Here is a 14028-nt window from a genome sequence, read left to right on the forward strand (position 1 = left end):
GTGACCCTCTAGTTCCTGTACCCGGGGTTGTGACCCTCTAGTTCCTGTACCTGGGGTCGTGCCCCTTTAGTTCCTGTACCCGGGTCGTGCCCCTTTAGTTCCTGTACCCGGGGTCGTGCCCCTCTAGTTCCTGTACCCGGGATCGTATCCCTTTAGTTCCTGTACCTGGGGTCGTGACCCTCTAGTTCCTGTACCCGGGATCGTGACCCTCTATTTCCTGTACCCGGGCTTGTGACCCTCTAGTTCCTGTACCCGGGGTTGTGACCCTCTAGTTCCTGTACCCGGGGTTGTGACCCTCTAGTTCCTGTACCCGGGGTTGTGACCCTCTAGTTCCAGGACCCGGGGTCGTGACCCTCTAGTTCCTGTACCCGGGATCGTGCCCCTTTAGTTCCTGTACCCGGGATCGTGTCCCTCTAGTTCCTGTACCCGGGATCGTGTCCCTCTAGTTCCTGTACCCGGGATCGTCCCCCTTTAGTTCCTGTACCCGGGATCGTGTCCCTCTAGTTCCTGTACCCGGGATCGTGTCCCCCTAGTTCCTGTACCCGGGGTCGTGACCCTCTAGTTCCTGTACCCGGGATCATGCCCATTTAGTTCCTGTACCCGGGATCGTGTCCCTCTAGTTCCTGTACCCGGGATCGTCCCCCTTTAGTTCCTGTACCCGGGATCGTGTCCCTCTAGTTCCTGTACCCGGGATCGTGTCCCTCTAGTTCCTGTACCCGGGATCGTGACCCTTTAGTTCCTGTACCCGGGATCGTGCTCCTCTAGTTCCTGTACCCGGGATCGTGTCCCCTCTAGTTCCTGTACCCGGGATCGTGTCCTTTAGTTCCTGTACCCGGGGTCGTGTCCCTCTAGTTCCTGTACCCGGGATCGTGTCCCTCTAGTTCCTGTACCCGGGATCGTGTCCCCCTAGTTCCTGTACCCGGGATCGTGTCCCTTTAGTTCCTGTACCCGGGATCGTGCCCCTTTAGTTCCTGTACCCGGGATCGTGCCCCTTTAGTTCCTGTACCCGGGATCGTGCCCCTTTAGTTCCTGTACCCGGGATCGTGCTCCTCTAGTTCCTGTACCCGGGATCGTGTCCCTCTAGTTCCTGTACCCGGGATCGTGTCCCTCTAGTTCCTGTACCCGGGATCGTGTCCCTCTAGTTCCTGTACCCGTGGTTGTGACCCTCTAGTTCCTGTACCCGGGATCGTCCCCCTTTTGTTCCTGTACCCGGGATCGTGTCCCTCTAGTTCCTGTACCCGGGATCGTGACCCTCCAGATCCTGTACCCGGGATCGTGTCCCTTTAGTTCCTGTACCCGGGATCGTCCCCCTTTAGTTCCTGTACCCGGGATCATGCCCCTTTAGTTCCTGTACCCGGGATCGTGTCCCCCTAGTTCCTGTACCCTGGGTCGTGCCCCTTTAGTTCCTGTACCCGGGATCGTGTCCCTCTATTTCCTGTACCCGGCATCGTGTCCCCCTAGTTCCTGTACCCGGGGTCGTGACCCTTTAGTTCCTGTACCCGGGGTCGTGTCCCTTTAGTTCCTGTACCCGGGCTCGTGTCCCTCTAGTTCCTGTACCCGGGATCGTGTCCCTCTAGTTCCTGTACCCGGGTTTGTGACCCTCTAGTTCCTGTACCCGGGATCGTGTCCCTTTAGTTCCTGTACCCGGGATCGTGCTCCTCTAGTTCCTGTACCCGGGATCGTGGCCCTCTAGTTCCTGTACCCGGGATCGTGTCCCTCTAGTTCCTGTACCCGGGATCGTGTCCCTCTAGTTCCTGTACCCGGGATCGTGTCCCTCTAGTTCCTGTACCCGGGGTTGTGACCCTCTAGTTCCTGTACCCGGGATCGAGTCCCTTTAGTTCCTGTACCCGGGATCGTGTCCGTCTAGTTCCTGTACCCGGGATCGTGCTCCTCTAGTTCCTGTACCCGGGATCGTGACCCTCTAGTTCCTGTACCCGGGATCGTGTCCCTCTAGTTCCTGTACCCGGGATCGTGTCCCTTTAGTTCCTGTACCCGGGATCGTGTCCCTCTAGTTCCTGTACCCGGGATCGTGTCCCTCTAGTTCCTGTACCCGGGATCGTGTCCCTCTAGTTCCTGTACCCGGGTTCGTGACCCTCTAGTTCCTGTACCCGGGATCGTACCCCTTTAGTTCCTGTACCCGGGATCGTGTCCCTCTAGTTCCTGTACCCGGGATCGTGACCCTCCAGATCCTGTACCCGGGATCGTGTCCCTTTAGTTCCTGTACCCGGGATCGTCCCCCTCTAGTTCCTGTACCCGGGATCGTGTCCCTCTAGTTCCTGTACCCGGGATTGTGTCCCTCTAGTTCCTGTACCCGGGATCGTGTCCCTCTAGTTCCTGTACCCGGGGTTGTGACCCTCTAGTTCCTGTACCCGGGACCGTGCCCCTTTAGTTCCTGTACCCGAGGTCATCCCCCTCTAGTTCCTGTACCCGGGATAGTGTCCCTTTAGTTCCTGTACCCGAGGTCATCCCCCTCTAGTTCCTGTACCCGGGGTTGTGACCCTCTAGTTCCTGTACCCGGGATCGAGTCCCTTTAGTTCCTGTACCCGGGATCGTGTCCGTCTAGTTCCTGTACCCGGGGTCGTGACCCTTTAGATCCTGTACCCGAGGTCATCCCCCTCTAGTTCCTGTACCCGGGATCGTGTCCCTCTAGTTCCTGTACCCGGGATCGTGCCCCTCTAGTTCCTGTACCCAGGATCGTGTCCCTTTAGTTCCTGTACCCGGGATCGTGTCCCTCTAGTTCCTGTACCCGGGATCGTGTTCCTCTAGTTCCTGTACCCGGGGTTGTGACCCTCTAGTTCCTGTACCCGGGATCGTGTCCCTCTAGTTCCTGTACCCGGGGTCGTGACCCTCTAGTTCCTGTACCCGGGATCGTGTCCCTCTAGTTCCTGTACCCGGGATCGTGTCCCTCTGGTTCCTGTACCCGGGATCATGCCCCTCTAGTTCCTGTACCCGGGGTTGTGACCCTCTAGTTCCTGTACCCGGGGTCGTGACCCTCTAGTTCCTGTACCCGGGATCGTGCCCCTCTAGTTCCTGTACCCGGGGTTGTGACCCTCGAGTTCCTGTACCCGGGATCGTGACCCTCTAGTTCCTGTACCCTGAGTTGTGACCCTCTAGTTCCTGTACCCGGGGTTGTGACCCTCTAGTTCCTGTACCCGGGATCGTGTCCCTCTAGTTCCTGTACCCGGGATCGTGACCCTCTAGATCCTGTACCCGGGATCGTGTCCCTTTAGTTCCTGTACCCGGGATCGTGTCCCTTTAGTTCCTGTACCCGGGATCGTCCCCCTTTAGTTCCTGTACCCGGGATCATGCCCCTTTAGTTCCTGTACCCGGGATCGTGTCCCCCTAGTTCCTGTACCCGGGGTCGTGCCCCTTTAGTTCCTGTACCCGGGATCGTGTCCCTCTATTTCCTGTACCCGGGATCGTGTCCCCCTAGTTCCTGTACCCGGGGTCGTGACCCTTTAGTTCCTGTACCCGGGGTCGTGTACCTTTAGTTCCTGTACCCGGGGTCGTGTCCCTCTAGTTCCTGTACCCGGGATCGTGTCCCTCTAGTTCCTGTACCCGGGGTTGTGACCCTCTAGTTCCTGTACCCGGGATCGTGTCCCTTTAGTTCCTGTACCCGGGATCGTGCTCCTCTAGTTCCTGTACCCGGGATCGTGTCCCTCTAGTTCCTGTACCCGGGATCGTGTCCCTCTAGTTCCTGTACCCGGGATCGTGTCCCTCTAGTTCCTGTACCCGGGATCGTGTCCCTCTAGTTCCTGTACCCGGGGTTGTGACCCTCTAGTTCCTGTACCCGGGGTCGTGACCCTCTAGTTCCTGTACCCGGGATCGTGACCCTCTAGTTCCTGTACCCGGGATCGTGTCCCTCTAGTTCCTGTACCCGGGATCGTGACCCTCTAGTTCCTGTACCCGGGATCGTGACCCTCTAGTTCCTGTACCCGGGATCGTGACCCTTTAGTTCCTGTACCCGGGATCGTGTCCCTCTAGTTCCTGTACCCTGGATCGTGTCCCTCTAGTTCCTGTACCCGGGATCGTGTCCCTCTAGTTCCTGTACCCGGGATCGTGTCCCTCTAGTTCCTGTACCCGGGGTCGTGCCCCTCTAGTTCCTGTACCCGGGGTCGTGCCCCTTTAGTTCCTGTACCCGGGGTCGTGCCCCTCTAGTTCCTGTACCCGGGATCGTATCCCTTTAGTTCCTGTACCTGGGGTCGTGACCCTCTAGTTCCTGTACCCGGGATCGTGACCCTCTATTTCCTGTACCCGGGGTTGTGACCCTCTAGTTCCTGTACCCGGGGTTGTGACCCTCTAGTTCCTGTACCCGGGGTTGTGACCCTCTAGTTCCTGTACCCGGGGTTGTGACCCTCTAGTTCCTGGACCCGGGGTCGTGACCCTCTAGTTCCTGTACCCGGGATCATGCCCCTTTAGTTACTGTACCCGGGATCGTGTCCCTCTAGTTCCTGTACCCGGGATCGTCCCCCTTTAGTTCCTGTACCCGGGATCGTGTCCCTCTAGTTCCTGTACCCGGGATCGTGTCCCTCTAGTTCCTGTACCCGGGATCGTCCCCCTTTTGTTCCTGTACCCGGGATCGTGTCGCTCTATTTCCTGTACCCGGGATCGTGTCCCCCTAGTTCCTGTACCCGGGGTCGTGACCCTTTAGTTCCTGTACCCGGGGTCGTGTCCATTTAGTTCCTGTACCCGGGGTCGTGTCCCTCTAGTTCCTGTACCCGGGATCGTGTCCCTCTAGTTCCTGTACCCGGGGTTGTGACCCTCTAGTTCCTGTACCCGGGATCGTGTCCCTTTAGTTCCTGTACCCGGGATCATGCCCCTTTAGATCCTGTACCCGGGATCGTGTCCCTTTAGTTCCTGTACCCGGGATCGTGCCCCTTTAGTTCCTGTACCCGGGATCGTGCCCCTTTAGTTCCTGTACCCGGGATCGTGCCCCTTTAGTTCCTGTACCCGGGATCGTGCTCCTCTAGTTCCTGTACCCGGGATCGTGTCCCTCTAGTTCCTGTACCCGGGATCGTGCTCCTCTAGTTCCTGTACCCGGGATCGTGTCCCTCTAGTTCCTGTACCCGGGATCGTGTCCCTCTAGTTCCTGTACCCGGGATCGTGTCCCTCTAGTTCCTGTACCCGGGATCGTGTCCCTCTAGTTCCTGTACCCGTGGTTGTGACCCTCTAGTTCCTGTACCCGGGATCGTCCCCCTTTTGTTCCTGTACCCGGGATCGTGTCCCTCTAGTTCCTGTACCCGGGATCGTGACCCTCCAGATCCTGTACCCGGGATCGTGTCCCTTTAGTTCCTGTACCCGGGATCGTCCCCCTTTAGTTCCTGTACCCGGGATCATGCCCCTTTAGTTCCTGTACCCGGGATCGTGTCCCCCTAGTTCCTGTACCCTGGGTCGTGCCCCTTTAGTTCCTGTACCCGGGATCGTGTCCCTCTATTTCCTGTACCCGGCATCGTGTCCCCCTAGTTCCTGTACCCGGGGTCGTGACCCTTTAGTTCCTGTACCCGGGGTCGTGTCCCTTTAGTTCCTGTACCCGGGCTCGTGTCCCTCTAGTTCCTGTACCCGGGATCGTGTCCCTCTAGTTCCTGTACCCGGGGTTGTGACCCTCTAGTTCCTGTACCCGGGATCGTGTCCCTTTAGTTCCTGTACCCGGGATCGTGCTCCTCTAGTTCCTGTACCCGGGATCGTGGCCCTCTAGTTCCTGTACCCGGGATCGTGTCCCTCTAGTTCCTGTACCCGGGATCGTGTCCCTCTAGTTCCTGTACCCGGGATCGTGTCCCTCTAGTTCCTGTACCCGGGGTTGTGACCCTCTAGTTCCTGTACCCGGGATCGAGTCCCTTTAGTTCCTGTACCCGGGATCGTGTCCGTCTAGTTCCTGTACCCGGGATCGTGCTCCTCTAGTTCCTGTACCCGGGATCGTGACCCTCTAGTTCCTGTACCCGGGATCGTGTCCGTCTAGTTTCTGTACCCAGGATCGTGTCCCTCTAGTTCCTGTACCCGGGATCGTGTCCCTTTAGTTCCTGTACCCGGGATCGTGTCCCTTTAGTTCCTGTACCCAGGATCGTGTCCCTCTAGTTCCTGTACCCAGGATCGTGTCCCTCTAGTTCCTGTACCCGGGATCGTGTCCCTTTAGTTCCTGTACCCGGGATCGTGTCCCATTAGTTCCTGTACCCGGGATCGTGTCCCTCTAGTTCCTGTACCCGGGGTTGTGACCCTCTAGTTCCTGTACCCGGGATCTTCCCCCTTTAGTTCCTGTACCCGGAATCGTGTCCGTCTAGTTCCTGTACCCGGGATCGTCCCCCTTTAGTTCCTGTACCCGGGGTCGTGTCCCTTTAGTTCCTGCACCCGGGTTTGTGACCTTGTCGTTCCTGTACCCGGGGTCGTGTCCCTTTAATTCCTGTACCCGGGATCGTGTCCCTCTAGTTCCTGTACCCGGGATCGTGCCCCTCTAGTTCCTGTACCCAGGATCGTGTCCCTTTAGTTCCTGTACCCGGGGTCGTGACCCTTTAGATCCTGTACCCGAGGTCATCCCCCTCTAGTTCCTGTACCCGGGATCGTGTCCCTCTAGTTCCTGTACCCGGGATCGTGCCCCTCTAGTTCCTGTACCCAGGATCGTGTCCCTTTAGTTCCTGTACCCGGGATCGTGTCCCTCTAGTTCCTGTACCCGGGATCGTGTTCCTCTAGTTCCTGTACCCGGGGTTGTGACCCTCTAGTTCCTGTACCCGGGATCGTGTCCCTCTAGTTCCTGTACCCGGGGTCGTGACCCTCTAGTTCCTGTACCCGGGATCGTGTCCCTCTAGTTCCTGTACCCGGGATCGTGTCCCTCTGGTTCCTGTACCCGGGATCATGCCCCTCTAGTTCCTGTACCCGGGGTTGTGACCCTCTAGTTCCTGTACCCGGGGTCGTGACCCTCTAGTTCCTGTACCCGGGATCGTGCCCCTCTAGTTCCTGTACCCGGGGTTGTGACCCTCGAGTTCCTGTACCCGGGGTCGTGACCCTCTAGTTCCTGTACCCTGAGTTGTGACCCTCTAGTTCCTGTACCCGGGGTTGTGACCCTCTAGTTCCTGTACCCGGGATCGTGTCCCTCTAGTTCCTGTACCCGGGATCGTGACCCTCTAGATCCTGTACCCGGGATCGTGTCCCTTTAGTTCCTGTACCCGGGATCGTGTCCCCCTAGTTCCTGTACCCGGGGTCGTGCCCCTTTAGTTCCTGTACCCGGGATCGTGTCCCTCTATTTCCTGTACCCGGGATCGTGTCCCCCTAGTTCCTGTACCCGGGGTCGTGACCCTTTAGTTCCTGTACCCGGGGTCGTGTACCTTTAGTTCCTGTACCCGGGGTCGTGTCCCTCTAGTTCCTGTACCCGGGATCGTGTCCCTCTAGTTCCTGTACCCGGGGTTGTGACCCTCTAGTTCCTGTACCCGGGATCGTGTCCCTTTAGTTCCTGTACCCGGGATCGTGCTCCTCTAGTTCCTGTACCAGGGATCGTGTCCCTCTAGTTCCTGTACCCGGGATCGTGTCCCTCTAGTTCCTGTACCCGGGATCGTGTCCCTCTAGTTCCTGTACCCGGGATCGTGTCCCTCTAGTTCCTGTACCCGGGGTTGTGACCCTCTAGTTCCTGTACCCGGGATCGAGTCCCTTTAGTTCCTGTACCCGGGATCGTGTCCGTCTAGTTCCTGTACCCGGGATCGTGCTCCTCTAGTTCCTGTACCCGGGATCTTCCCCCTCTAGTTCCTGTACCCGGGGTCGTGACCCTCTAGTTCCTGTACCCGGGATCGTGACCCTCTAGTTCCTGTACCCGGGATCGTGTCCGTCTAGTTTCTGTACCCAGGATCGTGTCCCTCTAGTTCCTGTACCCGGGATCGTGTCCCTTTAGTTCCTGTACCCAGGATCGTGTCCCTTTAGTTCCTGTACCCAGGATCGTGTCCCTCTAGTTCCTGTACCCAGGATCGTGTCCCTCTAGTTCCTGTACCCGGGATCGTGTCCCTTTAGTTCCTGTACCCGGGATCGTGTCCCTCTAGTTCCTGTACCCGGGGTTGTGACCCTCTAGTTCCTGTACCCGGGATCTTCCCCCTTTAGTTCCTGTACCCGGAATCGTGTCCGTCTAGTTCCTGTACCCGGGATCGTCCCCCTTTAGTTCCTGTACCCGGGGTCGTGTCCCTTTAGTTCCTGCACCCGGGTTTGTGACCTTGTCGTTCCTGTACCCGGGGTCGTGTCCCTTTAATTCCTGTACCCGGGATCGTGTCCCTCTAGTTCCTGTACCCGGATCGTGCCCCTCTAGTTCCTGTACCCAGGATCGTGTCCCTTTAGTTCCTGTACCCGGGGTCGTGACCCTTTAGATCCTGTACCCGAGGTCATCCCCCTCTAGTTCCTGTACCCGGGATCGTGTCCCTCTAGTTCCTGTACCCGGGATCGTGCCCCTCTAGTTCCTGTACCCAGGATCGTGTCCCTTTAGTTCCTGTACCCGGGATCGTGTCCCTCTAGTTCCTGTACCCGGGATCGTGTTCCTCTAGTTCCTGTACCCGGGGTTGTGACCCTCTAGTTCCTGTACCCGGGATCGTGTCCCTCTAGTTCCTGTACCCGGGGTCGTGACCCTCTAGTTCCTGTACCCGGGATCGTGTCCCTCTAGTTCCTGTACCCGGGATCGTGTCCCTCTGGTTCCTGTACCCGGGATCATGCCCCTCTAGTTCCTGTAACCGGGGTTGTGACCCTCTAGTTCCTGTACCCGGGGTCGTGACCCTCTAGTTCCTGTACCCGGGATCGTGCCCCTCTAGTTCCTGTACCCGGGGTTGTGACCCTCGAGTTCCTGTAGCCGGGTTCGTGACCCTCTAGTTCCTGTACCCTGAGCTGTGACCCTCTAGTTCCTGTACCCGGGGTTGTGACCCTCTAGTTCCTGTACCCGGGGTTGTGACCCTCTAGTTCCTGTACCCGGTGTTGTGACCCTCTAGTTCCTGTACCCGGGGTTGTGACCCTTTAGTTCCTGTACCTGGGATCGTGTCCCTCTAGTTCCTGTACCCGGGATCATGCCCCTTTAGTTCCTGCACCCGGGATCGTGTCCCTCTAGTTCCTGTACCCGGGGTTGTGACCCTCTAGTTCCTGTACCCGGGGTCGTGCCCCTTTAGTTCCTGTACCCGGGGTCGTGTCCCTCTAGTTCCTGTACCCGGGATCGTGACCCTCTAGTTCCTGTACCCGGGATCGTGTCCCTCTAGTTCCTGTACCCGGGATCGTGACCCTCTAGTTCCTGTACCCGGGATCGTGCCCCTTTAGTTCCTGTACCCGGGATCGTGCCCCTCTAGTTCCTGTACCCGGGGTCGTGACCCTCTAGTTCCTGTACCCGGGGTCGTGACCCTCTAGTTCCTGTACCCGGGATCGTGCCCCTCTAGTTCCTGTACCCGGGGTTGTGACCCTCTAGTTCCTGTACCCGGGATCGTGACCCTCTAGTTCCTGTACCCGGGATCGTGTCCCTCTAGTTCCTGTACCCGGGGTCGTGACCCTCTAGTTCCTGTACCCGGGATCGTGTCCCTCTAGTTCCTGTACCCGGGATCGTGTCCCTCTAGTTCCTGTACCCGGGATCGTGACCCTCTAGTTCCTGTACCCGGGGTTGTGACCCTCTAGTTCCTGTACCCGGGATCGTGCCCCTTTAGTTCCTGTACCCGGGATCGTGTCCCTTTAGTTCCTGTACCCGGGGTCGTGACCCTCTAGTTCCTGTACCCGGGGTTGTGACCCTCTAGTTCCTGTACCCGGGATCGTGTCCCTCTAGTTCCTGTACCCGGGATCGTGACCCTTTAGTTCCTGTACCCGGGATCGTGTCCCTCTAGTTCCTGTACCCGGGATCGTGTCCCTCTAGTTCCTGTACCCGGGATCATGCCCCTTTAGTTCCTGTACCCGGGATCATGTTCCTCTAGTTCCTGTACCCGGGATCGTATCCCTTTAGTTCCTGTACCTGGGATTGTATCCCCCTAGTTCCTGTACCTGGGGTCGTCCCCCTTTAGTTCCTGTACCCGGGATTTTGTCCCCCTAGTTCCTGTACCCGGGATCGTGACCCTCTAGTTCCTGTACCCGGGGTTGTGACCCTCTAGTTCCTGTACCCGGGGTTGTGACCCTCTAGTTCCTGTACCCGGGGTTGTGACCCTCTAGTTCCTGTACCCAGGGTCATGACCCTCTAGTTCCTGTACCCGGGATCGTGACCCTCTAGTTCCTGTACCCGCGGTTGTGCCCCTTTAGTTCCTGTACCCGGGATCGTGACCCTCTAGTTCCTGTACCCGGGATCGTGTCCCTCTAGTTCCTGTACCCGGGATCGTGTCCCTTTAGTTCCTGTACCCGGGATCGTGTCCCTCTAGTTCCTGTACCCGGGATCGTGTCCCTCTAGTTCCTGTACCCGGGGTCGTGACCCTCTAGTTCCTGTACCCGGGATCGTGACCCTCTAGTTCCTGTACCCGGGATCGTGTCCCTCTAGTTCCTGTACCCGGGATCGTGTCCCTCTAGTTCCTGTACCCGGGATCGTGACCCTCTAGTTCCTGTACCCGGGATCGTGTCCCTCTAGTTCCTGTACCCGGGATCGTGACCCTCTAGTTCCTGTACCCGGGATCGTGTCCCTCTAGTTCCTGTACCCGGGGTCGTGTCCCTCTAGTTCCTGTACCCGGGGTTGTGACCCTCTAGTTCCTGTACCCGGGTTGTGACCCTCTAGTTCCTGTACCCGGGATCGTGTCCCTCTAGTTCCTGTACCCGGGATCGTGTCCCTCTAGTTCCTGTACCCGGGATCGTGACCCTCTAGTTCCTGTACCCGGTATCGTGTCCCTTTAGTTCCTGTACCCGGGGTTGTGACCCTTTAGTTACTGTACCTGGGATCGTGTCCCTCTAGTTCCTGTACCCAGGATCATGTCCCTTTAGTTCCTGCACCCGGGATCGTGTCCCTCTAGTTCCTGTACCCGGGGTTGTGACCCTCTAGTTCCTGTACCCGGGGTCGTGCCCCTTTAGTTCCTGTACCCGGGGTCGTGCCCCTTTAGTTCCTGTACCCGGGATCGTGCCCCTCTAGTTCCTGTACCCGGGATCGTGTCCCTTTAGTTCCTGTACCTGGGGTCGTGACCCTCTAGTTCCTGTACCCGGGATCGTGACCCTCTAGTTCCTGTACCCGGGGTTGTGACCCTCTAGTTCCTGTACCCGGGGTTGTGACCCTCTAGTTCCTGTACCCGGGGTTGTGACCCTCTAGTTCCTGTACCCGGGGTTGTGACCCTCTAGTTCCTGTACCCGGGGTTGTGACCCTCTAGTTCCTGTACCCGGGGTTGTGACCCTCTAGTTCCTGTACCCGGGATCATGCCCCTTTAGTTCCTGTACCCGGGATCGTGTCCCTCTAGTTCCTGTACCCGGGGCCATGCCTCTGGTACCAAGGCGGAAAACTCAGGAACAAAATGTGCTCTAAAAGTAAAAGCCCTACTTACCGCTGGTTTACAAAGGGTGTAGACAGCTCTGCAATTAGGCGAAAATTAGCAAAATAAGGAAGGAGGCCTCGTGCCTGTGAAGGAAAAACCAATGTGATTGAAATAATCGAAGGCAAGCATGGTGTTAGGACATTGTAGAAAATGAACCTGAGAAAAATTAATGCTGAAAGCTGCTCAAACTGCAACTTACCAGCACGTACTGGTATGCATAGAGCGCTGCCAAGTGATGGCTGACAAAAAACCAGTCTCCTAAAGTCTTCCAGTGCCGCAGGAGAAGCACTAAATCTGCAATGAGATCGAGAGAGTGAGTTAGGGAAATCCAGTAACCAATGAGAGTGACTGCACCAGCTGGGTAAAGCTAATGTAAGATGCAAGCGTACCAAACAATCTGTGACTGGCCAACATACAAGTTAATGATGTCCAACGAGCCAGGGAATATTCAATTGGACAGTGTAGAGGGAGCTTTATTCTGTATCTAACCCCGTGCTGTACCTGTCCTGGGAGTGTTAGATGTGGACAGTGTAGAGGGAGCTTTTCTCTTTATATAACCCCATTCTGTACCTGTCCTGGGAGTGTTTGATGAGGACAGTGTAGAGGGAGCTTTACTCTGTATCTAACCCCGTGCTATACCTGTCCTGGGAGTGTTTGATGGGGACAGTGTAGAGGGAGTTTTACTCTGTATCTAACCCCATGCTGTACCCGTCCTGGGAATGTTTGATGGGGACGGTGTAGAGGGAGATTTACTCTGTATCTAACCCCGTGCTGTACCTGTCCTGGGAGTGTTTGATGGGGACAGTGTAGAGGGAGCTTTACTCTGTATCTAACCCCGTGCTGTACCTGTCCTGGGGGTGTTTGATGGGGACAGTGTAGAGGGAGCTTTACTCTGTATCTAACCCCGTGCTATACCTGTCCTGGGAGTGTTTGATGGGGACAGTGTAGAGGGAGTTTTACTCTGTATCTAACCCCATGCTGTACCCGTCCTGGGAATGTTTGATGGGGACGGTGTAGAGGGAGATTTACTCTGTATCTAACCCCGTGCTGTACCTGTCCTGGGAGTGTTTGATGGGGACAGTGTAGAGGGAGATTTACTCTGTATCTAACCCTGTGCTGTACCTGTCCTGGGAGTGTTTGATGGGGACGGTGTAGAGGGAGATTTACTCTGTATCTCACCCCGTGCTGTAACTGTCCTGGGAGTGTTTGATGGGGACGGTGTAGAGGGAGCTTTACTCTGTATCTAACCCCGTGCTGTACCTGTCCTGGGAGTGTTTGATGGGGACAGTGTGGAGGGAGCTTTACTCTGTATCTAACCCCGTGCTGTACCTGTCCTGGGAGTGTTTGATGGGGACAGTGTAGAGGGAGCTTTACTCTGTATCTAACCCCGTGCTGTACCTCTCCTGGGAGTGTTTGATGCGGATGGTGTAGAGGAAGCTTTCCTCTGTATCTAACCCCGTGCTGTTACTGTCCTGGGAGTGTTTGATGGGGACAGTGTAGAGGGAACTTTACTCTGTATCTAACCCCGTGCTGTACCTGTCCTGGGAGTGTTTGATGGGGACAGTGTAGAGAGAGCTTTACTCTGTATCTAACCCCGTGCTGTACCTGTCCTGGGAGTGTTTGATGGTGACGGTGTAGAGGAAGCTTTACTCTGTATCTAACCCCGTGCTGTACCGGCCCTGGGAGTGTTTGATGGGGACAGTGTAGAGGGAGCTTTACTCTGTATCTAACCCCGTGCTGTACCTGTCCTGGGAGCGTTTGATGGGGACAGTGTAGAGGGAGATTTACTCTGTATCTTATCCGGTGCTGTACCTGTCCTGGGAGTGTTTGATGGTGACGGTGTAGAGGGAGCTTTACTCTGTATCTAACCCCGTGCTGTACCGGCCCTGGGAGTGTTTGATGGGGACAGTGTAGAGGGAGCTTTACTCTGTATCTAACCCCGTGCTGTACCTGTCCTGGGAGTGTTTGATGTGGACAGTGTAGAGGGAGCTTTACTCTGTATCTTACTCCGTGCTGTACCTGTACCTGTGGTGAAAATCACAGTGGAAGAAATGACCAAGCGCAGTGAAAGCTGAGAAAGATTAGCTGAAGAGGCAAAGTGGCTGGGACTGTGTTCTGGAATACTCACCATTCATCAAGTAGCCTGAAGCGATTGCTATATTAACCTTCACTAATGTGGGATCTCCCCTGTAAAACACAAGAGGAAAAGGCTACAGTATAAACAGTCTCCATTGCTGCTCAACAACTGAATCAGCAAGATTCACATGTCAGCAGCTCTCCAATTCAGAGATCACAAAATGAGGTAATGGTTAGTCACAGGTCAGAAAGCATTCATGATGTTGGTTACAGATTCTGTACATCTCGCATTTGGAGACAGGGCTCCTTGTGGGTGGGAGGAGTGTTGGGCATTCGGAATGGCCCTGGGTTGAGAGTGCTGGATCAAAGAATGCAGAAATAGCATGATCTGTGACCATTGCTGAATTCAAAACACACCGAGTGTAACTTTAATTGGAATCCACCCTGAATAAATTGGAGACAGGGACAATTGCTAGGAAAGATCCAGCTGTGAAAAATGAGTTTTAACAAACAGATGATGAAGCACAAA

At 56.3% G+C, this 14028-nt stretch overlaps 1 protein-coding gene across 1 annotated transcript in view; it reads right to left on the reverse strand.

Moving 5' to 3' along the window:
* LOC121271407 (TLC domain-containing protein 4-B-like) overlaps positions 1-14028 on the reverse strand; it is a 147876-nt gene that overhangs the window by 98355 nt on the left and 35493 nt on the right. The window contains exons 4-6 of the mRNA XM_041177397.1: positions 13552-13610; positions 11623-11717; positions 11433-11506 (exon numbers count right to left, since the gene is read on the reverse strand). Coding sequence (XP_041033331.1) covers positions 11433-11506; positions 11623-11717; positions 13552-13610 — 228 coding nt within the window. The remainder of the gene's footprint in view (positions 1-11432; positions 11507-11622; positions 11718-13551; positions 13611-14028) is intronic.

The sequence above is a fragment of the Carcharodon carcharias genome, chromosome 30 (assembly GCF_017639515.1).
Source record: "Carcharodon carcharias isolate sCarCar2 chromosome 30, sCarCar2.pri, whole genome shotgun sequence".
Classification (NCBI taxonomy): Eukaryota; Metazoa; Chordata; class Chondrichthyes; order Lamniformes; family Lamnidae; genus Carcharodon; species Carcharodon carcharias.